Source organism: Molossus molossus, unplaced genomic scaffold (genome assembly GCF_014108415.1).
Source record: "Molossus molossus isolate mMolMol1 unplaced genomic scaffold, mMolMol1.p scaffold_m16_p_16, whole genome shotgun sequence".
Lineage (NCBI taxonomy): Eukaryota > Metazoa > Chordata > Mammalia > Chiroptera > Molossidae > Molossus > Molossus molossus.
In genome coordinates, this window is record NW_023425351.1 from 38,160,482 (window position 1) to 38,184,619 (window position 24,138).

The 24,138-nt window shown below is 39.2% G+C and overlaps 1 protein-coding gene and 1 pseudogene across 4 annotated transcripts in view; both read right to left on the reverse strand.

Annotated features, from left to right (window-relative positions):
* Nucleotides 1–7,398, reverse strand: part of VIRMA (vir like m6A methyltransferase associated) — a 69,621-nt gene extending 62,223 nt beyond the window's left edge. For all 4 annotated transcript variants that reach the window (XM_036263867.1, XM_036263866.1, XM_036263868.1 and 1 more), the window contains exon 1: nt 7,326–7,398. In XM_036263867.1, coding sequence (XP_036119760.1) covers nt 7,326–7,388 — 63 coding nt within the window. In that variant the 5' untranslated portion in view covers nt 7,389–7,398. The remainder of the gene's footprint in view (nt 1–7,325) is intronic.
* Nucleotides 7,399–13,839: 6,441 nt separating this feature from the next.
* LOC118631441 lies at nt 13,840–19,475 on the reverse strand (annotated as a pseudogene).
* Between the last annotated feature and the right edge of the window lie 4,663 nt (nt 19,476–24,138).

A 24,138-nucleotide genomic window follows, 5' to 3' on the forward strand; every position in this document is an offset into this window, starting at 1 on the left:
CTTCTTACCCTCTCTCACCTAAATCATTCATCCATCCAATCAACAGAGGTTCTTTAAACCTCTAGTTTCCAAATCTATGTAACGCCCTCCATTCCTGCTGTCACTCCTCTAGTTCTAGACACTATGCACGCCAATCTGAAAAACAGCAATGGAATTCTAAATGGTTTTGTGCTTTTTTCTTGCCTCCCACATCCCAGTCTCCTACTATAGTCTTTCTAGAATGTAAATGTATCACTTCCCTGCTCCTTACTATCCCTAAGCCAAATTCCTTGGTCTTAAAAACAAGTCCAGCCTCTTTTTATCACTCCAAATGTATAGCCCAAAATACTAAACTCTTTCTCTTTATCATGTTACTGTCTCTGCTTAGAATCCTCCCACACTCATCTGTTACTACTCCTTTCAGATGTCAACTTTCACTTGAAAGATGAGCCAGATCAAGTCTAGAAAGGTGCCTCTCCCTTATACATCCAAAATCTCCTATCAAACTAAATTGTAGTTGTCACTTTTATCTCTCCCATTTGAGTGGTATTTCAAAAAGACAAGAACTACCCTGGCCAGTTGCTCAGCGGTTAGAATGTCAGCTCACAGACCAGTGGCATGCAGGTTCGATTCCAGTCAAGGGCATGTACCTCGGGGTCTTGCAGGAGGCAACCAGTCGACATGTCCCTCTAACATCGGATGTTTCTCTCTCTCCCCCTCTCTATCTGAAGATAAACAGAAAAATATCCTAGGGTGAGGATTAAAAAAAAAACAAAAAGACAAGAACCAAGTCTGAGTTTTACTCTTGTATTAATAGTACTTAGTATATTCATTGAATAAATGAAGGGCTTTTAATAGTTGCCTAATAAGAGTTTATCAAATTGTTTATTCAGAGTTTAAAATATTACAGTGAAGTAGGAGATTAAAATATCTAGAGGAGTACATAAACCTAGGAGACAGGTTGAACATGAGAAATCATAGAAGGGTTATGATTAGGGAGTTAACAGAAATGTGAAAAATAAATTGGTCAGATTCCAGGACTCTGAGCCACATCTATCCATTCGGAAGGAGTCAATATGTGTTTAAAGGTCACAGTATAGATGTATCACACTCATTTTTCTTTCTCTTCTCTTCTCTTTTTATCCTTTCCTAAGGGTAAGCTAAGGCTATCTCATCTATTCCTACCATTTCCATTATCACTTCTGTTCAGATGAGTTCCAAATTGGATTCTTAAAGAAACTCTGAAATGAAGTAGGACTTTCTAGCATCAATCACTCTAGTAAGACTGAATTTTAACCCAGTAATTCCACTCTGAAAATAAAGATGTATAAAATTTAGCATCACTAATATTACATCACTATAAAACGTCAGAAGCAGCCTAACTATAGAATTTAACATATAAACAGCATTACCACTTGAAGAAATAATATGCAGCCAATAAAAATATTACATAGACTATCTAGGGAAGGAAGCAGGATAGCTTGGGGACAGGGATTGGAGAAAGACTTACTTTTTATTGTATACCCTTTTGTACATTTTGAATTTGTACCTCATACATTTATTACCTAGTCAAAAAAGGATATAATTGTTTTAAATGAAGCTTGCTTTTAAAATGTTCTATAGGGTGTACTTCTTGATTTATAAAGATACATTACACATCACTAGGTAAGAAAAGATATCACAAAACAATATTACAGTATTGGTACATTAAAGCGGATGATGGGTGTATACATTTAAGTATACAGAATGACACAAGAGTAAACTTATAGTTGTTCATATGGAAGATAATACAAAAATTAATAATACGAAAATAAACATTGAACATACACACAACTATAAACCTACTTTTGCCCTACCCTGTAAAAATAGGGTGTCCCAAAATAATGTATACACAAAAAAAGTATAATTAATTGCCCTGGCCCATTTGGCTCAGCAGTTAGAGCACCGGCCCACACACTGAATGGTCACAGGTTGGATTCCTGGTCAAAGGCACATACTGGGTTGCAGATTCAATCCCCGGCCCTGTTGGGGTCATGCAGGAGGCAACCAATCGATGTTTCTGTCTGTCTGTCTCTCTCCAACCCCTCCCCTCTACTCTATGTAAAAATCAATGGAAGTCCAGCCGGTGTGGCTCAGTGATTGAGCATCAACCCATTCACCAAGAGGTGGCCGGTTTGATTACTGGTCAGGACACATGCCCAGTATGTGGGCCTGATCCCTACTGGAGGGCACGCAGGAGGTGGCCAGTCAATGTTCTCTCTCATCGATGTTTCTATCTCCCTCTCCCTTCCTCTCTAAAATCAATAAAGAAAAAAATTTTTTTTAAAAAATCAATGGAAAAATATCCTCAGGTGAGGAATAGCAAAAAAAAAAAAAAAGTATAATTATAAAATCAGTGTTTATTAAAATATATTTCATTTTCAAAATGTAATAGAATCAACAGACGCCCTGTATACATTTTCTGTATTTACTACAGGATTTAGGAAAAAAAAATTTTTAATTAATAATGGCTGGGACTAAGAAAAGTGAAACTATGAAAGTCTTTGCTTTTATATAGTTTATAATGTTTCTATAATGAAATTAAAATTTACTAAAATAAGTTATTTTTTAAGTTTTGTTGTTGTTTTTTATCGTCACCAGAGGACATTTTTCCATTTTTGTTCAGGTAGAGTGGGAGGGAGAGAGAGAGGAAGAGAGAGAGAGAGAGAAACATCGATGTGAAAGGGACACATCGAGTGGCTGCCACCCGCATGACCAACTAGGGCCAGGGACAAACTGCAACCGAGGTACGTGCCCTTAGCGGGAACCGAACCCGGGTCTCTCTGGACTGCAGGCCGACGCTCTCTGAGCCAAACCGGCCAGGGCAAGTTTTTTAAAAAGTGGCAAAACAGCCCTGGCCAGGGCAAGTTTTTTAAAAAGTAGCATAACAGCCCTGGCCGGTTTGGCTCAGCAGTGTCAGCCTGCAGTCCAGAGAGACCCGGATTCAGTTCCTGTTAAGGGCACGTACCTCGGTTGCAGTTTGTCCCCGGCCCTAGTTGGTCATGCGGGTGGCAGCCACTCGATGTGTCCCTTTCACATCTTTGTTTCTCTCTCTCTCTCTCTCCCTCCCACTCTATCTGAACAAAAAATGTCCTCAGGTGAGGATTAAAAAAAAAAAAGTGGTATAACATGCCACAAAATCTGCGATTCATTTAGCACCCTCAAACCTGTTTGAGTATTCCCCTTATGAAATTTGAATAAATGTCTGTCTTTCCCATCAGATTACAAATTCCTCTGAAAGCAAGGGCAATGGATTTTTTGTTTGTTTTCTTTTGTTACTTGTATTGCCCCTCCTAGAGCAATACCTCATCTTCTAAAGAGTTTTTTCATAAATAATTATAAAATAGATTCCCAACTTCCTACTGTGCAAATGTATCTGGTGTACCATTAAATATTCAGAAATCAGAATCACCTTGTTCTCTTTAAACCCATTTCCAGACTTTTCTATTACAGTAAACCCTTGATTTTTCAGGCCTCAATTTAACAGACTTTGGATTTAACGAACAAATTTTCCAGTCCATGTGTCATACGTGAAAAGTAACACCCTACTAATTTTAAAATGCTTTCAACCAAGATTTGCTTATAATTACATAACAAGTTATTTTTTCTTATTAATTCATTGTTATTTTAAACAAATTTAAGCGAATAGGCCATATGCTAGAGAAAACACTGCAATAATTTCACCAACATAAATAAATATCACATGCCCTGGCCGGTTTTGCTCAGTTAGAACATCAGCCCACAGACCAAAGAGTTGCGGGTTCATTTCAGTCAAGGGTACATACTTAGGTTGGGGTTCAGTAAGAGTTGCGTGGGAGGCAACTAGTCAATATGTCTCTCTCAAATCAATGTTTCTCTCTCTCTCTCCCTCCCATTGTATCTAAAGATAAATGAAAAAATATCTTCAGGTGAGGATTTAGAAATAAAACAAAATAAATAAATATTACATATCTACAACTATAGTCTACATATTTAAATCCAAGAGTCACTGCTAGTAAACAATGTTCAGAGAATGTTTAGCACTTGATCACAATGCAATACACTTGATAATTGGTTCTGTTGTCACATGGTGTGACTTTCTGTGCCAGTGAATGTGATATGAGCTAAGCCATGCCCCGCCATGTGCATTTGTTTACGCGAGGTGACTGGTGAATTGCATGCATTTACTAGACCTATTCAGTAGAAATTTAAATTACAATAATACATATAGAAAACTTTTCTGTGAAATTAAACTTTTCATAGATACTTAAATTTTAATTACACAAATGTGTCTACATAAGTAAAAACAAGTACACTAATTTGTCAATTTTTTAACGCATGCATTTGGAAAACCTACATTATATAAGGTACTTTTGGCTTTAACGGACACCTCCTTGCCCGAATTAGTCCATTATATCTAGGTACTATCAATGGTCCCACCAGTTCTCTATCTCTAAAATTAGAATTCTATCATTCTTAACTACTCTTTCTCCCTCACAGGATTGGTTGCCATCCTGTCAATTTTATATCCAAAATTTAATTATATCTATCCCCCCCCTTTTTTTTAATCCTCATCAGAAGATATTTTTCCATTGAGTTTTAGAATAGAGTGGAAGGCAGGGAGAGGGTCAGGGAGAGGGAGAGAGAATCATAAACATCAATGTGAGAGAGACACATTGAATGGTTTCCTCCAGCACGACCCGGTCCAGGGACTGAACCTGCAACCCAGGTACATGCCCTTAACTGGGAATTGAACCCAAGATCCTTCAGTCTTCTGGCCAGTGCTCTAAACACTGAGTCAAACTTGCCAGGGCTCTATCCCCTTTTAATTAGTTCCACAGGGACACAACAAGCACTGCTTTAAAGCCAAGAAATGTGTGCTGATGTCTTTAGGAAAGTCACATAACCTCTCATGCTGTTTCCTTATCTATATAATGGGGATAAGTATCTTTCAAAATTGATGAAAGGATTACATATAATGCCTGTAAACTGCCAAAGCACTGTTTTGTACAAAATAAGTGTTCAATAAAAGCTAACAATGATTACTGCCCATTTGCTAACTCCAGCTTTCATTAAGCCTCTAACCTTTCCATCATGATTTGCCATCTCTAATATTTCTGAACTATTTTAGATATTACTGATCAATTAATCTACCTAATGTATTTTACTAATCATATAATTTGCCTGCTCAAAAACTACTCATTTCCTACAAAATAAAGTACACACCCCTTTACTGAGCATTCAAGGACTTGTATGACATGGCTTAGAACTGCCATTCCGGTGCCACTTCACACAGCTACTTTCAGGATACACTACAGAAGACTGACTACTCCAAGAGAATGCCCACCTGTCTACAACTGTGGAACACATCTTGTTGCACCAAAGACCAAGTTCGTATGCCAAATGCCTTGAACTCTTCCCTGATACTCTCAAATAAAGAGTAATCTCTCCCTCCTCTAAAATCACATAGCCTTTCATTGAACAACCAAAGGGAGCTAAATAAATATTGATTGAGATCCTAATATGTCATCAAGCGATGGGCATTTTGGAAATAAAGGTGATAAACCCCAAGGAATTTCTACTCTGTCTCTTTATGCTCTCATCACATTCTGACTTGAATCATATTGTGAACCTAATGTCCAATACTTAGTTATAAACTCCTTGAGAACAAATCCCCCACAAACCCCTACTTCTCCTTCAAGACTCAGTTCAAATGTGATCTCTACTAAGCCTTTCCCAGTCATTGCCAGAAGAAAGTATTTACTACACACTACTGCTCCTATTCTCTCATGGTCCTCAATATTTGTCTAAAAATGAAGAAATACTAGATTCTTAAATATAATTGAATGAATGCCACTTTTCCTAAACTAAAATACTACTAAACTGATTTATTACATGCTTCTTTCTTGCATTTTTAACTGTCCTCTATTTCAGGACACATAAAAGGTTTGTTCTGATCTAACTCTACTGCCTCTATCCTGTGTTTTCTAAAGCCTAGCTGGAGTCTGAAAAGTACGTTCATTGAACAAACACAGCTAACTGACCCACGTGAAATGAGAGGCCACAAATGAATTCATGGTTAGTAAAATATGCTCAAGTTCCCAAACTTTTCATTGTCACAGACCTATAAGCTACTTGTTAAAATGACTAGAAAAACAACGTTGTTGACTTTTTACTCTTTCAAGGAAAGCATCAAGATACAAGTACTACCCACTATTACCACTATCTCCAAAGAAAGAACAGTTCTCTAAAATGATTAAGTGAGCCCTGGCCGGTTTGGCGCAGGGGTTAGAGCATCGACCTGCCGTCCAGAGAGACCTGGGTTCGGTTCCCACTAAGGGCACAAACCTCGGTTGCGGTTTGTCCCCGGCCCTGGCTGGATCGAGCGGGTGGCAGCCACTCGATGTGTCCCTTTCACATCGATGTTTCTCTCTCTCTCTCCCTCCCACTCTATCTGAACAAAGTATCAAAAAATGTCCTTCGGTGAGGATAAAAAAATAAAATAAAATGATTAAGTGTGCACTGAAAGAAAATGTGGCTTCTGAGGGTTTTTAAAAAATTCTCTATGGACTTGACTATTGTTCATTCTTGACTGGCTTTTGAGAACTGCTAGCTACCCGACTATATTCAATCTACACATCGCAAAGCCAGCCAGACGTTCAGGGGCGCTCCGTTTCTTACGAAAAGATTCCTCCACAATTCCCCACCCTGGCCCCTCCGAACGACTCTACCGCAGCTTGACAAGTATCTCAATATTCCCCTCCTCGCAAGTATCCTCCACGCAAAAGCCGTTCCGCGCAAACACTGTGAAATCTTTCCGAAAGAAAAGTATTCGAGTTTCGCGACAAGCTGGGGACCGCCGCGATCCTAAACCGAACGAGTGTCACCCTAACCTGGCCAACCTAACCCGTTAGAAAAGGCACCTGGGAGAAGGGGTTCAGGATCGCGAAGCCAACCTCACCTGCTGGGTCTCCCGAACTACTGTCAAACACAAGCTGTCGGAGACCCCTCCCAAACACCACCCGAGGCAAAACTGAGAACCAAGTATTTTCAAGGCACGAAGTTGACACGGGGGAAATAAAAGCGCAAAGGAAGCAGAACGGCCAGCTCGACCAGAGACGCGGGAGCCGAAGACCCCGCAGCGAGACGTGCTGACCACCGCCGCCCTCCCGCAGACGCGGTGCCCACACCCAGCTGGGGGGAGGGGGTGTGTACGTGAAGAATTTAAGCGGCCACCGGCAGGAGGGAAAATCGACACCCGCCCAAGGATTTCTTGGAAGGGTCCTAAAGTCGAGAAGCAGAGTCGGCATCAAGAAGTGAAGCCTTACCTCAGCGCTGGGGTGTTTAAAAGTGTCTAAAAATAGCAGTTCCATCGCCGAGTCCACCGCCATGTTTGCCACGGGCGGGAGACAGAGGGAGGCTTCCGGGGCAGCCCTATAACCTCGGCGATAGCGGCTCCGGAGAGGGAGAGACGGCAGCACTTCCGGTGACCGAAGCGCTAGCGCCGCAAACTTTGGCCTATCCCGAAGCGCGGTGCTGCCGGAACTCGCCGGCCCCGCCTTCTCCAGCGCGGCGAAGGACGCCTCCGGAGCACCGAGAAAGGCTGCGAGAGGGGAGACGGGTACTACGGTGGCTCCAGTGGTCCAAACCCTGTCGCTGTACCGCGTTACGAAGCCACAGCGGCCTCGGCTTGGCACTCAGTGCGGAGGAGGCTTTGCAGAGGGTGAAGGTGGGGCGGAGAACGTTTCCAGCTCTGGGTGCCCAGTGAAAGCGCCGAAAAGCAGCCTTTCCAGGGCTGGCAGGAAAACGCTGCCATGAGCGAAGTTGAAAAGTAAGACACTTAAAAAAAAAAAAAAAGTCTCAAAAGGAAGACATTTTTGTTGTTTTCTCGTCTACAAAATGTGAATAATAATACCCAACTCACAGACTTTTTGTGAGACTTAATTGAAATAAAATTCAAGAAATTGTATAATGGCCCAGGCCGGTTTGATTCAGCGGTTAGAGTGTCAGCCTGCGGTCCAGAGAGACCCGAGTTCGGTTCCTGTTGCTGTTTGTCCCCGGCCCTGGTTGGGTCGTGCGGGTGGCAGCCACTCGATGTGTCCTTTTCACGTCGATGTTTCTCTCTCTCTCCCTCCCACTCTATCTGAACAACAACAACAACAAAAATGGAAAAATGTTCTCTGGTGAAGAAAAAATAAAATAATTAATTAATTTTTAAAAAAAAGAAATTGTATAATGGCCCAGGACATTGTATAACCGCCTGGATGGAGTGGCTCAGTTGGTGAGCGTGGTCCTGTGCACCGAAAAGTTGCAGGTTGATTCCCAGTCAGGGCACATACCTGGCTCGATGCCCAGAGCATATAAGGAAGGCAACTGATCAATATTTCTCTCTCACATTGATGTTTCATTCACTCATGTATTCTCTCCCCCCAGCCCCCTGCATGTCTTACGGTGAGGATTTAAAAAAAAGAAGAAATTATATAACGTAAAATGCCATCAATATAAAAATGCACAGTGACAAGTAAGTCTTTGTAATTGTCTCCCTGTTGATGAGCATTGCAGCAACTGGAACTATTTGATAGTCTATATTGGCACAGTGGTTGGAAGAGCAATCAGGAATTAGCTAGTGAAATGACATGTGCCTACCTCAAATGCTTTGGTAATATTTATTCTTTTTTTTAAATATGTTTTTATTGATTTTAGAAAGAGTAAGGAGGAGAGAGAGAGAGAGAGAAATATCAATGGACTGCCTACTGCACATCCCCAGTGGGGTATGTGCCCTGACCAGGTGTCAAACCTGCAACTTCTCCATGCACGGGATGGTACCAACCAATTAAGCCACACCAGCTAGAGCAGTGATGTTTTATTCTTTGGCGCCCAAAGAAATACCTACAGATACAAGAATATTCATGGCAGCAATTTATAGTCGGTGTACTTCCCTGGCATGTGTGGCTGGGCATGGGCTCATGCACCAAAGAGTTTCAGGCTCCATCCCCTGAGTGGGCGGGGGGCATGCTTCTCCCCCTCTCTCTCTCTAAAAATCAGTAACTATTCTTTTAAAAAAAAAAGGCAAAACTTATAGTTGGTGTATTTATGTAATGTAGTAGTATATAGCAGGTGGAAAGAATGAACTAGTGCCCTGTCTACTAACATGGATAATCTAAAAAAACAGGGTTATACAGGTTGAAGAATTTGTACTGTGCAAAATAATATAACTTTAGGGGCATTTATGCTAAAAATTATCAAGGTAGTGGTAAACTGAGAGATTTAACCAAAAAGTGCACAGCGTCGTCAAATATTTTGGTAATGTTTTATTCTTTAGGTTGGTGGTGGTTTCACAGGTTTGCCTTTTGCTATGTCTGAAATATTTACTAATAAGATGTTTTGCCCTGGCCAGTTTTGCTCAGTGGTTAGAGCGTTGGTCCACAGACCAGAGAGTCCCAGTTTCGGTTCCCACTAAGGGCACAGTTGGTCCCCACCCCAGTTGGGGTTGTGTGGGTGGCAACCACTCGATGTGTCTTTCTGACATCGATGTTTCTCTCTCTTTTCCTCCCTCTCTCCCTCCTGCTCTGTCTGAAGATAAATGCAAAAATGTCCTCGGGTGAGGATAAATAAACAAACAAACAAACAAAAAAGATGTTTTATTTTATTTTTATCCTCATCTGAGGGTATTTTTCCATTTATCTTCAGATAAAGTGGGAGTGGGGGAGAGAGAGAGGAGGGAGAGAAACATCGATATGAGATCGACACATTGACCAGCTGCCTCCCACACAACCCCGACCAGGGCTGGGGAAAACCGCAACCAAGGTATGTGCCCTTGACCAGAATCGAACCTGAGACTCATGGGCCTATGATCTAACCGCTGAGCCAAACTGGCCAGGGCAAGTTTTAATTTTTCTTTTAAGAACTTTTCTTTTTTCTTCTTTATTGATTTTTTGAGAGGAGATGGACAGAGAGATGGAAACATCAATGAGAAAAGCATCGATTGGCTGGCTCCTGCATGCCCCCCAATGGGGATTTGGCCTACAACCTGTGCATGTGCTGTGACCGGGAATCAAACTGGCCTTGGTGCATGGGTCGACGCTCATCCACTGAGCTACACCAGCTGGGCGCAAGTTTTAATTTTTTAAAAGTAAATCTCCCATTCACACCCTTCAGCAGCTAGCCAGTTTCCTCTATTAACTAACAATTTATCTCCTTTACTTTTTGTTTTATCAAAGAACTATCTAGTTCTGGAATTTATACTTATTATTTCCAGCATTTTTCTTTTTTTCTGATTCTTTAGTTTCTGCTTTGGAATTTACTAATTTCTTCCTTCTGCTTTCTTTATTTTATTCTTTTTCTAATTTATAGTGGTGCTTAAGTTATTTGTATCAATTTTTCTTATTTATTACTATATATATTTATGTCTACCAAATTTCCCCTCGGCTCTGCTTTAACTGTAACTAATATACTTTGTAATGCTTTTATTATCGGTATTTTTTTTTTTATCCAAGGACATTTTTTCATTTTTTGTTCAGATAGAGTGGGACGGAGAGAGAGAGAAACATCAACGTGAAAGGGACACATCAAGTGGCTGCCACCCGCATGACCCAACCAGGGCCAGGGACAAACTGCAACCAAGGTACATGCCCTTAGCAGGAACCGAACCAGGTCTCTCTAGACCGCAGGCTGATGCTATAACCGCTGAGCCAAACTGGCCAGGGCTATTATCGGTATTTTTTTTTTTTTTTTTTTACTGTTTTTCAGATTACGTGTTCTTTTTTTTTTTTTTTTATCGGTATTTTTTTACATAGTCTTATTTTCTTAGCTTTAATTTTCTTTTTGACCTGAGAGTAGTGTGTGATAGCTTTTTAAATTAATGGACAATCTTTTAGAGCAGTTTTAGTTTTACAGGAAATTGAGCAGATAATACAGTTTCCATATATTTCCTTTTCTCCCGTTCAGGGATTCCTCTATTATTAATATCTTGCATTAGTGTCATATATTTATTACAATTGATGGACCAGTATATACCTTATTATGAACTGAAGTCCACAGCTTAAGTTAGGGTTCATTCTTTGTGTTGTAGATATGTAATATGTATTTGAATTTATAGACTCTCTATGAAAGAACTATGCAAGAAACTGAGAACAGTTGTTGCCCCAGGGGAGGGAGCTTAATAGCTGAGGTACAAAATAGATGGACTCTGTTTCCATGTACATGTTTAACCTATTAAAAAATAAGATATTTTGCCCGGCTAGTGTGGCTCAATGGTTAAGCATCGACCCATGCACCAAGAGGTCACCCGTTTGATACCCAGTCAGGGCACATGCCCAGTGGGGGGCATGCAGGAGGCAGCCAATAGATGTTCTCTTTCATTGATGTTTCTATCTCTCTCCCTCTCCCTTCCTCTCTCTCTAAAATCAGTAAAGAAAAAAAAAATTTTTAAATAAGATTTTTAAAGATGAAGAAGAGTTGAAGAATAGAGAAAAACTTGTATAAACAATTCTTCCAAGAATGGTGGGTGGGGGTGGGCATGGGGTTAAGAGTGTTTTTGAGATGAGGGATAACAGAGCATGGAGATGATGGGAATGCAGCAATGGAGATAGAAACAGTGATGATTCAGAGGTGGGGTGCAAACTGAGGCAGCCAAGTATTGACTAGATGGGAAAGGTACCTGGAAAACAAGAAGAAAGTGACCTTTGCTAGAAAGAACACTTGCTCCCTGGTAACCAGGGACAAAAAGAAGTCTATGGGTGCACATGCTGATGGGAGTATTGATTTGGAAATGAGGGAGTTCCTTTTGATGGTTTCCACTGTCTCAATGAGATCATCAGCTATGATTGAGAGGACAAAAAGATGTATAGGAGGGCAAAAAAGAGAAGGTACTAATTAGACTTTTAGGAGAGCCCTGACTGGCTGTGTACCACTTCTCATAGTATGTAGAGCCCCAAATTCTTTTCTTTTTTCCCCCTAGACACCTTCCTCCCCATCCCGCCCCCATACCCCCAACATTGTTGTCTATGTCCATTGGTTATGCACACATGCATATAAGTTCTTTGGTTTACCTCATCCAACCCCCCTGTCCCCTTCCTCTTGAGGTTTGTCAGCCTGAACCATACATACTCCTTTCTATGTCTCTGGGTCTATTTTTTTCATCAGCTTATTAAGTGAGATCATGTGGTATTTGTCTTTCTCTAATTGGCTTATTTTGCCTAGCATAATGCTCTCCAGGTACCTTCATGTCGCCTCAAAGGATAAGAGATCTCTCTTTCTTACAGCTGCATAATACTCCATTGTGTATACGTACCACAGCTTATTTATCCACTCATCTATTGATGGGCACATGAGCTGTGTCCAGATCTTAGCAATTGTAAATAGTGCTGCTATGAACATAGGGGTGCATATATTCTTTCTGATTGGTGTTTCAGGCTTCTTAGGATATATTCCTAGAAGTGGGATCACTGAGTCAAATGGCAGATCAATTTTTAATTTTTTGAGGAAACACCATAGTGTTTGCCATAGTGGCTTCACCAGTCTGCATTCCCACGAGCAGAGTACTAGAGTCCCCTTCTCTCCACACCCTTGCCAGGCCAGCACTTGTTGTTTGATGATTTGTTGATGGCAACCATTCTGTCAGGTGTGAAGTGATACCTCATAGTTGTTTCAATTTGCATCTCTCTGATGATTAGTGACATTGAACATTCTTAAATATGTCTCTTGGCCATTTGCATGTCCTGTTCAGAAAGGCCTCTATTTAGGTCCTCTGCTCAGTTTTTTTTTTTTTTTCAAGAGGATATTAAATTGTTTATTGATTACACATGATAATGGATGATACACAATCTTCATACCCATTACACATTTTAATGGATGATACACAATCTTCATACCCATCTATAATTTTATCTGGTAACATAATTCAATTTAGATATATTGCATAGGATGTGCCAACAATCATTAATAACCAAATAAACTCCACAACTCTGTTTGGGTGACCTTTTAATGGTGAACTCCAGGTCACAACGCAGTAACTATCAATTCAACTTTACCAAAGTTTCTGAAGACAATGGCTTCTGTGCCCAAGCAGGTTGTAAATAAATTTCAGATGGAACCTGGCATCACCCTGAAGGAATTCTAACTTCACACTGTTGGTGTAATTTACCAAGATGGCTTCAGAGCAGACTAACTTTACAAAGCACATTTAAAAAAAGACACATTTATTCAGTGTCATGATCAGACCATTACATTTAACAATCAACAGCATGGTGCAAAAAAAAAAAAAAATCTAGCCCTGGCCAGTTTGGCTCAGCGGTTAGAGCGTCGGCCTGTGGTCCAGAGAGATCCGGGTTCGGTTCCCGCTAAGGGCACGTACTTCGGTTGCAGTTTGTCCCCGGCCCTGGTTGGTCGTGTGGGTGGCAGCCACTCGATGTGTCCCTTCACGTCGATGTTTCTCTCTCTCTCTCCCTTCCTCTCTCTCCCTCCCACTCTATCTGTACAAAAAAAAAAAAAAAATGGAAAAATATCCTCGGATGAGGATTAAAAAAAAAAAAAAATCTACATTAAAACCCTTTGTTGGAATGCTTTACACTTTCCACAGAACAGAAACTAAAATAGCCTGTTATACAATTAGTCACAAATACAGTCCTTGAGTTTTTTTGCCCATTCACATGAGTATTGTTTAAAACACGTCTTCTTTGTAGCAGCTAGGCCACTGTGCTTGGCTGAGTTCACAAATCCGTTGTAACCTGTAGCTTCCCTGTCACTTCTCTGGCTCTCCTGCTAAGCTTTGTTTCCTGGCAGTAATTAAAACCTTCTGCCACTGCTATAGCTGCTGCTGCTGCTGCTGCTGCTGCTGCTGCTGCTGCTGCTGGAACCGCCATAGCCACCTTGGTTTCATGGTTTGGCAAAGTATTGGCCTCCACCACCATAGGGGCCAGAGCTTCTGCCTCCAAAGTTCCCTTCTTTCACGGGTCCAAAATTCGAAGATTGATTGTTGTAATTGCCAAAATCATTGTAGCTTCCGCCACCTCCAAAATTGCTTCCATCATTATCAAATCCATTATAGCCATCCCCACTGCCACCATATCCACCACCACCACGGCTGCCACCAAAGCCACCTCGACCACTGAAGTTTCCTCCACGACCAAAGTTGTCATTCCCACCAAAACCACCTCCAAAGTTTTCAGAACCACTTTGACCTCTTTGGCTGGACGAAGCACTAGCCATCTCTTGCTTAGATAGGGCTTTCCTTACTTCACAGTATGGTATTTCTGAGTGACAATCTTGTCTACAGAGTCATGGTTATCAAAGGTCACAAAAGCAAAGCCTCTCTTTTTGCCACTGCCTCGTTCAGTCATGATTTCAATCACTTAAATTTTCCCGTACTGTTCAAAATGATCTCTTAGGTGATGTTCTTCAGTGTCTTCTTTAATACCACCAACAAAAATCTTTTTCACAGTTAAGTAGGCACCAGGTCTTTGAGAATCTTCTCTTGAGACAGCCCTCTTTGGTTCCACAACTCTTCCATCCACTTTGTGTGGCCTTGCATTCACGGCTGCATCCACCTTTTCCACAGTGGCATACGTGACAAACCCAAAGCCTCTGGAGCGCTTGGTGTGTGGATCTCTCATCACCACACAGTTTGTGAGCGTTCCCCATTGCTCAAAATGGCTCCTCAGACTCTCAGTTATTTCAAAGCTCAAACCTCGGATAAAGAGCTTCCGCAGCTGTTCCGGCTCTTTGGAAGACTCTTAGACATGACGACTGAGGGAGGGGAGACTTCAAACATGCTCACTTGGCGATGTCCACCGGCAGGAAGGGCTCTGCTCATTTTTTGATTGGGTTCTTTGTCTTCCTTTTGTTGAGTCATATGAGCACTCTATATATTTTGGAAATTAACCCCTTCTCTGATGTATCATTGGCAGTTATGATTTCCCATATAGTGGGTTCCCTTTCCATTTTGATGGTTGTTTCTTTTGCTGCGCAGAAGCTTTTTAGTTTGATGTAGTCCCATATATTAACTTTTTCTTTTGTTTCTGTTGTCTTAGGTGATGTATCAGTGAAAATTTTGATGTGTGTGATGTCTGAAATTTGTTGCCTACATTGTCTTCTAGGATTTTTATGGATTCATGAGTCTCATTTAAGTCTTTTATTCATTTTGAGTTTATTCTTGTGTATGGTGTAAGTTGGTGGTCTAATTTCATTATTTTGCTTGTAGCAGTCTAGTTTTCCCAGCATAATTTAGTAAGAGCCTGTCTTTACTCCATTGTATGCTCTTGCCACCTTAGTCAAATATTAATTGAGCGTAAAGTTTTGGGTCAATTTCCAGGTTCTCTGTTCTTGTACCAGTACCAAGCTGTTTTGATTACAATAGCTTTGTAGTATAACCTGATATCCAGTATTGTGATCCTTCCTGTTTTGTTCTTCTTTTTCAAGATTGCTGTGGCTATTCGGGGACTTTTTTGGTTCCATATAATCTTTTGGAGTATTTGTTCTAGTTCTGTGAAGTATGCTGGTATTTTGATGGGGATTGCATTGAATCTATAGATTACTTTGTGTAGCATGGACATTTTAATGATGTTAATTATTCCAATCCATGAGCAAGATATATGCTTCCACTTTTTTTGTATATTCCTCTATTTCTTTTTTCAATGTCCTATAGTTTTCTGCAAATAGGTCCTTTACTACTTTGGTTAAGTTTATTCCTAGGTATCTTAAATTTGCCACAGTGGTAAATGGGATTTTTTTTTTAGTTTCTCTTTCTGTAAATTCATTATTGGTGTATAAGAATGCTGTCGATTTCTTGACATTAATTTTGTATCCTGCTACTTTGCTAAATTCATTTATTAAATCTAGTAGATTTTTTATGGAGTCTTTAGGGTTTTCTATGTACAATATCATATCATCTGCAAACAATGACAGTTTCACTTTCTCCTTTGCAGTTTGGTTCCCTTTTATTTTTTCTTCATGTCTAATTGCTGTGGCTAAGACTTCCAGTACTATGTTAAATAAGAGTGGTGAAAGTGAGCATCCCTGTCTTGTTCCTATTCTTAATAGAAATATTTTCAGTTTTTGCCATTGAGTATGATGTTGGCTCTAGGTCTTTCATATATGGCCTTTATTATGTTGAAATATGATTCCTCTATTTCCACATTACTGAGTGTTTTTATCAGAAATGGATGCTGGATTTTGTCAAATGCTTATTCAATGTCTATTGATAAGGTCATATGGTTTTTATCTTTCATTTTGTTTATGTGGTGTATCACATTTATTGATTGGTGAATATTGTACCAGCCTTGCAAACCTGGGATGAATCCCACTTGGTCATGATGAATAATTTTTTTAATGTATTGCTGGATCCAATTGTCTAATATTTTGTTAAGGATTTTAGCATCTATGTTCATCAGTGATATTGGCGTGTAGTTTTCTTTCTTTGTAGTGTCTGTATTTTATTTTGGAATTAGAATTATGATGGCCTCTTAAAATGAGTTTGGAAGTCTTCCTTCTTCAAATTTTTGGAATAGTTTGAGGAGAGTGGGTGTTAGTTCTTCTTTGAATGTTTGGTAAAATTCCCCCATGAAGCTGTCTGTAGGGCCCCCAATTCTTGCTCACTCTTTCACCTTTTCCCTACCACACTACTTTGATGAGTCAGCCATTCCCAGCTAGATATGGCTCCCTTAAGACAGAGGTATTTCACATTAGTGTGACCTTGCTTACATGGTTTGCTTTGCTTTGCCTATGACCCCTCAATTGGATTTATAAAAATCTTTACAATATCCCTAGCTATGTGGCTTTATTGGTTGGAGCATCATCCTGTACACCAAAAGGTTGTTCCCAGTCAGGGCACATAGTAGGTTGCAGGTTCGATGTTTCTCTCTCAAATTGATGTTTCTCTCTCTCTCATTCCCTTTTTCTCTCCCTAGCAATCAATAAAAACATATCCTCAAGTGATTATTTTTAAAAATGTATATATAGTTACAATATCATCCAAATAATATAATAGCTAAAGAATACCTTTAACCAAGGAAGTGAAAGGCTTATACACTGAATACTACAAAATATTGCTGTAAAAAAATTAAAGAAGACTTAAATAAATGAAAGGCATTCCATGTTTGTGGATTGAAGACTTAATGTTATTAAGTTGACTATATTACCCAAAGTGATCTACAGAATCAATGCTATCTCTGTCAAAATTCTAACAGCCTCTTTTTTTTTTTTTTTTTTTTCAGAAATGGAAAATCTGACCCTCAAATTCATATGGAAATCAAGGGGCCCAAATAGCCAAACAATCTTGAAAAAGAACAAATTTGAAGGACATACACTCCTGATTTCAAAACTTACTATAAAATGACAGTAATCAAAACTGTGGTAATAGCATAAGAATAAACATATAGACCCAATGGAATATAATTAAAAGTCCAGAAATAAACCTTTATATACATCATGAAATGATTTTCAACAATGGCGCCAAGGCCATTCAATGAGGAAAGAATAATCTCTTCAAAAAATAGTGCTGGGATAACTGGGTATCTACATGCAAAAGAATGAAGTTGGACCCTTACCTCATACCATATGCAAAAATGAACTCAAAATGATCAAGGACCTAAATATAAGAGTGAAAACTATGAAATTCTTAGAAGAAGACATATGGGTAAATCATTACCTGGGATTTAGCAACTAGATATGACACAAAAAGCAAGCAACAAAAGAAAAAATAAATTGGACTTTATCAGAATTAAAAACTTTTGTGCATCAAATGACACTAAAGAGAATGAAAAGAAAATCTATAAGATGGGAGAAAATATTTGCAAATTATGAATTTGATAAGGTCTACTCTCCAGAATATACATATAAACAACTCTTACAACTCAACAACAAAAAGATAAATCACCCAATTAAAAAATGGGCAAAGGGACTTAAATAGGCATTTCTCCAAAGAAGATGTACAGATGGCTAATAAGTACTTGAAAAGATACTCAAAATCTTTAGTCATTAGGGAATGGTAACTCAAAACCATAATGAGATATTTCACACTCATTAGGATGACTATAAGCTTTTTTATTTTTTATCATTTTTCCATTTTTTGTTCAGATAGAGTGGGAGGGAGGGAGGGAGGGGGAGAGAGAGAGAGAGAGAGAGGAAGAGAAACATCGACATGAAAGGGACACATCGAGTGGCTGCCACCCACACAACCCAACCAGGGCCGGGGACAAACTGCAACTGAGGTACATGCCCTTAGTGGGAACCAAACCCCAGTCTCTCTGGACCGAAGGCCGACGCTCTAACCATTGAGCCAAACAGGCCAGGACTATACGTTTTTTTTAAATAACAGTTGTCGAGGATGTAAAGAAATTGGAACCCCTGTTTATTGCTAGAGAGAATGTAAACTGGTACAGCTACAGTGGAAAACTGTGCAGTTCCTCAAAAAGTTAAACAGAATTACCGTATGATCCAGCAATTTCAATGCTAGGTATGTACCAAACAAATTGAAAACAGGTACTCAAATACTTGTATACACATGTTCTTAGCAGAACTTCTCACAATGGCTCAAGGTGAAAACAGCCCAAATATCCATCAACAAATAAATTGATAAATAAAATGTGGTATATACATACTCCCTGCTTCCTATTGGCTTCCCCTTCCCCTCAATAGATTTGATAGTCTATCATGTGACTTCAGTATATTCGTAGATTAAGCTCTAGTGCCCAGTCAGTTTATTCCCTTATCTACAGGTGAGTGTCCGCCTTCTAGCCTGTGAGCTTCCAACATGTGATTATATCCTGTTCACCAACATGTCCCTAGTTTCTGGCACACAGTAAATACTCAAAAATGTTTCTTCTTTTTTTTTAATCCTCATCTGAGGACATTTTTCCATTTTTTGTACAGACAGAGTGGGAGAGAGAGAGAGGAAGAGAGAGAGAGGGAAACATCGATGTGAAAGGGACACATCGAGTGGCTGCCACCCGCACGACCAACCAGGGCCGGGGACAAACTGCAACCGAGGTACATGCCCTTAGCGGGAACCGAACCCGGGCCTCTCCGGACCGCAGGCGGACGCTCTAACCGCTGAGCCAAACCGGCCAGGGCTCAAAAATGTTTCTTGAATGAATTTATTTCTTTTTCAAATCACATAGAATTATATATTGTGCGTGTTTTATATGGCAAATGATGTCTTATGGAGAACAACCTTGAAATCCACATTGGAATTTGACTTATAAGTTGAGAATGAACTGAGGAATTGAGGTTGAGCATTGGCGTTTTTGTAAATACAGAAAAGATGTGTCAGGAAAATCATTCTTCCTGTGGTGTTTACAATTAATTGAAATAAAGAGAGCCTAGAAACAAAAGTCATGAAGAAAGTTATTTTAAAATTTTAGCCCTGGCCAATTTGGCTCAGAGGTTAGAGTGTCAGCCCGCAGACCAAAGAGTTGCGGGTTCGATTCTGATCAAGGGCACCTACCTCGATTGTGGTCCGTCTCCGGCCCAGTTGGGCTCATGTGGGTGGCAACCAATCGATGTGTCTCTCTCACATCGATGTTTCCCCCTCCCTCCCCACCTCCCACTCTGTCTGAAGATAAACGTAAAAAATATCCTCAGGTGAGGATTTAAAAAAAAAAAATTCATGTGAGGGGATTTTGACTTGACAGTGGGCATGGAAAGGAAAAGAATGAGAAGAAACATTAAAAAGAAAGAAGTTATGCCCAGCTGATATGGCTCAGTGGCCTAAGCATCATTCCATGGACTGAGAGATCCCAGTTCGATTTCTGGTCAGAGCACATGCCCAGGTTGTGGGCTCGATCCCCAATATGGGAGCGTGCAGGAGGCAGCCGATCAATGTTTCTCTTTCACATGGATGTTTCTATTTCTCTCTCCCTTCCTCTCTCTAAAAAATCATATTAAAAAAAAAGTTATAAAAATTTGTTAAAATAATGGTCTCTAATGACTAGCATAAGTGCATAGAACTCAATGTTTACTGATTATTCGATACTCTAAAATTCTGATGACAGCCCTACCTGGTTTGGCTCAGCAGTTAGAGCATTGGCCCGTGGACCCAAGGGTCACAGGTTCGATTCCTGTCAAGGACATATGCCTGAGTTGTAGGTTTCCCTGGCCCCTGACCAGGGCTGTGCAGGAGGCACTAATCGATGTGTCTTTCTCAACATCGATCTTTCTCTCTCTACCTCTCTCCCTTCCACTCTCTCTAAAAAATAAAATAAATAAAATAAAATAAAATAAATAAAATTCTAATGACAGAAATAAAGAGGGGACAGGATAATGAGGTAATGAATTAATCTCTTTTAATAAAGTTTATTGTTATTTAAATGTTTAAAGTTATGTTGAAAATTAAAATATCAGGCAAAGGTTTTACATTTTGGACTCCAACACCTAGTTGCAATATCTACTGCCACCTGCTGGCAGAGGGAGAATGACTCTAGGCTCTTAAATGCAACAAATTTAAGTCATGATTGTTGTAATAATTTAAATGTCAAGCATCTGAAAATAAATAAATAAATAAAAAAATAAAATAAAATAAATGTCAAGCATCTGGATGGTAATAGGAGTTTCTATTCTGTATTATATAATCTAGTTGCTGTATAAATAGCAGACCATGAACTTTCTATGGACTTGCTAATGGCTGATCAAGCTTGACACCTAATCCCATTTTAATTCCTATTGGTGAATGGTTTTAGGATTTTCTTAAGGAAACAGTTTCTTAAATTCTAAGATTAAAACAGCAAAACTTTGCAGTTGCAGTCAGGGCACATGCCCAGTGGGGGGCATGCAGGAAGCGGCCAATCAATGCTCTCTCTCTCACTGATGTTTTTATCTCTCTCCCTCTCCCTTCCTTTTTCTCTGAAATCAATAAAGAAAAAAATATCATAAAAAAGAATGGAGAAAAAGCACTTTGAAAAGAAGGATACTTTGTACAAGGCATCTTGTTTGTTCTACACATTGACTTTTTATTTTTTTATTTTTTTTATCCTCACCCGAGGACATTTTTCCATTTTTTTTTTTTTGTTCAGGTAGAGTGGGAGGGAGAGAGAGGAACAGAGAGAGAGAGAGAAACATCGATGTGAAAGGAACACATCGAGTGGCTGCCACCCGCACAACCGACCAGGGCCGGGAACAAACTGCAACCGAGGTACGCGCCCTTAGCGGGAACCGAACCCGGGTCTCTCAGGACCGCAGGCCGATGCTCCAACCGCTGAACCAAACCGGCCAGGGCCACATTGATTTTTTAAAGTTTGATTCAATATCATAAAAATTTTATTTTTGCCATGTTGCATTAATATGTTTTGAAATCTAGTAGAGTGATTACATATTTAAATGACTATTGATATGGTAATATTTGTAATACTGGATCTATATACATATCCTTAAAATATTTATGCCCTTTTATCCAGTACTTTTCATTTTGGAAATCTGTCCTAAGGAAGTAATAACAAAATGATGAAACAACATTATTTACAAACATGTATCACATCATTTATGATAACAAGAAATTGGAAATGATGTAAATGTCCAATAAAATAGAAATTATAAAAATGTTATAATTGGAAGATGAAATATTTTAAAACCATCAAAATGATATTCATGAATAACTTAGAATTACATGAAAAAGTGTATTATATTTGGGAAATTGCATATGTGATATGATTACATTTGTATGAAGATAAATTTTAATATTTCATGCATATCAAAAAGCCTAGAAAATATACGAAGGGTCAGGGTTGACTATGGATATAATTTTATTTATTTTTAAATATTTTTTGAAATGTTTTATTAATTTTTTAGAGAGAGAAGAAGAGAGAGAAATAGAAACATCAGTCAGCCTTCTCCTGCACGCCCCCTACAGGCGATCAAACCCAAAATCCAGGCATGTGCCCTGGCAGGGAATTGAACTGGGACCTCTCAACCAATGGGAAGACGCTCAATCCATTGAGCCACACTGGCCAAGCTGTTTTTTAAATATTTTCATCTACTCTTCTCCATGGTGAATTAGTAAAATTTCATATAATGCCTAACAGATATTATGTATTCAATAAGTGTTCATTCCTTTCCTCTACCTAACCACCCCTGGGTTGGAGAGACATTATATAGATTGATTTATATTTTTATTCTTACTAATTTGTGAAATATTTTTATCTTTTCTCTATTTGATAGTTCCAAGTGAGACCATGTGCATTTGAACTTGTGTTAGAATATTAACTGTAACTACATAGAAAAATAAATAGGTGCGGTTGGCTGGTTGCTTCAGGCAGGACTCATGGTGAGGGTGCAGCATCTTAGCATGATCATATTCTAGGTCCTAGATCTAGAACTAGAAGCTGGGCTTCAACCTCATAGAATTAGAAACTTTAGTTAACTGGTTTCCTTAGAAGTAATCAGATTAGAGCCATTTTAATCACACTCACAAATTACTAAGTATAAACAAGATTTTGGTGTTTTGATTTTCATTGAAAAACCTGGACATGTGTTAATTTATCATTATGGATCTTACAGAATCAGAGTTGTGTGGTGAATAATGAACTTAGGAAACTCCAAAGCCCAGTCTGTATAATCAAGCTCTGAATGACTTTTGTCTTCTATTGGGTTATATCAAATAAGGGGTATGATAACTGTGAAACAGATGGTTGCATCTTCTTCAATGCTGAGAACCCTGATTTATTTAGGATACACACTCCTCATTTTCCTCCCTGAAACCATGCATTTCAGGAAAGCTACACTAGCCCTAGCCAGAAGGAGTGAGCCTTGTTTTGTCTAATATTTTTTCATGGCTATTGCATTCTCCTTGCCAGTGACTAGTTTAGGGAGAAGCATGTGATTCCACTTCCATCGATGAGGCACATAGGGAAGTTGGCTGAGTAGGCTTCCAGAAAAGATTTCTTAGCTCTTCAAGTAAAAACTCTTAGAAGAAAACATAGGGGGAAAGCCTCCTGATATTATATTTGGCCATTATTTATTGGATAGGACACGAAAACACAGGCAACAAAAGAAAAAATAGACAAATTGGACTACATCAAAATTTAAAACCTCTGTGCATCAGTGTACCTAATAAATGGTTAATATACAAAATATATAAAGAACTCCTACAACTCAACAACAATAAAATTTTTTAAATGATTAAAAATGGACAAATAGGCATTTCTCCAAAGAAGATATGGCCAACAAGCATATGAAAAGGTGTTCATCATTACTAATCACTAGGGAAATGCAAATTAAAACCAGAATGAGATACAACCTCACTCCCATTAGGATAGCTAGTATGATTTTTTTTTATTTAAAAAAATGTAAGGTAGTAGTGCTAAAAAGAAAGGAGAGAGAGAGAGAAAGACAAAGAAGAAGGAGGAGGAAGAGGAGGGGGAGGGAGGGAGGGAGGGAGGGAGGAAGGAAGGAAGGAAGGAAGGAAGGAAGGAAGGAAGGAAGGAAGGAAGGAAGGAAAAAAAAAAAAGCAAGTGTTAGTGATAATGTAGAGAACCTGGAACCCCTGTGCACTGTTGTTGGGAATGAAAATGGTAAAGGCACTGTGGAGAACTATGCTGATTTCTCAAAACATTAGATGTAGAATTCCTATACAATCTAGCAATTCCACTTGCAAAAGAATGGAAAACATGGACTCAAATATATATTTGTACACTTGTGTTCATAGCAGCATTATTCACAGTAGCCAAAAGATGGAAGCAACACAAATGTCCACTGACAAATGAATTGGTAAACAAAATGGGGTATATCCATACAGTAGAATTCATTCAGCCTTAAAAAGGAGAAAATTCTGCCAAATGTTACAACATGAATTAATATAGAGAACATTATACTAAGTGAAATAAGAGCATTACAAAAAGACAAATATTGTATGATTCCATTTATATGAGGTACCTAGAACAGTCAAATTTACAGAGATAGAAAGTAGAATGGTGATTACCAGGGACAGCCAGGAAAGGGAAGAGGAGAGTTATTATTTAATAAGTACAGAGTTTCAGTTTTGCAAAATGAAAAGAGTTCTAGAGATGGATGGTAGTGATGGTTGCACAAAATGTGAGTGTACTTAATGTCACTCAACTATACAATTAAGATGGTAAACTTTATATGTATTTTTTATTTTTATTGTTTTAGAGTGAGAGAAAGAAAAAACAAACATCGATGTGAAAGGGACACATC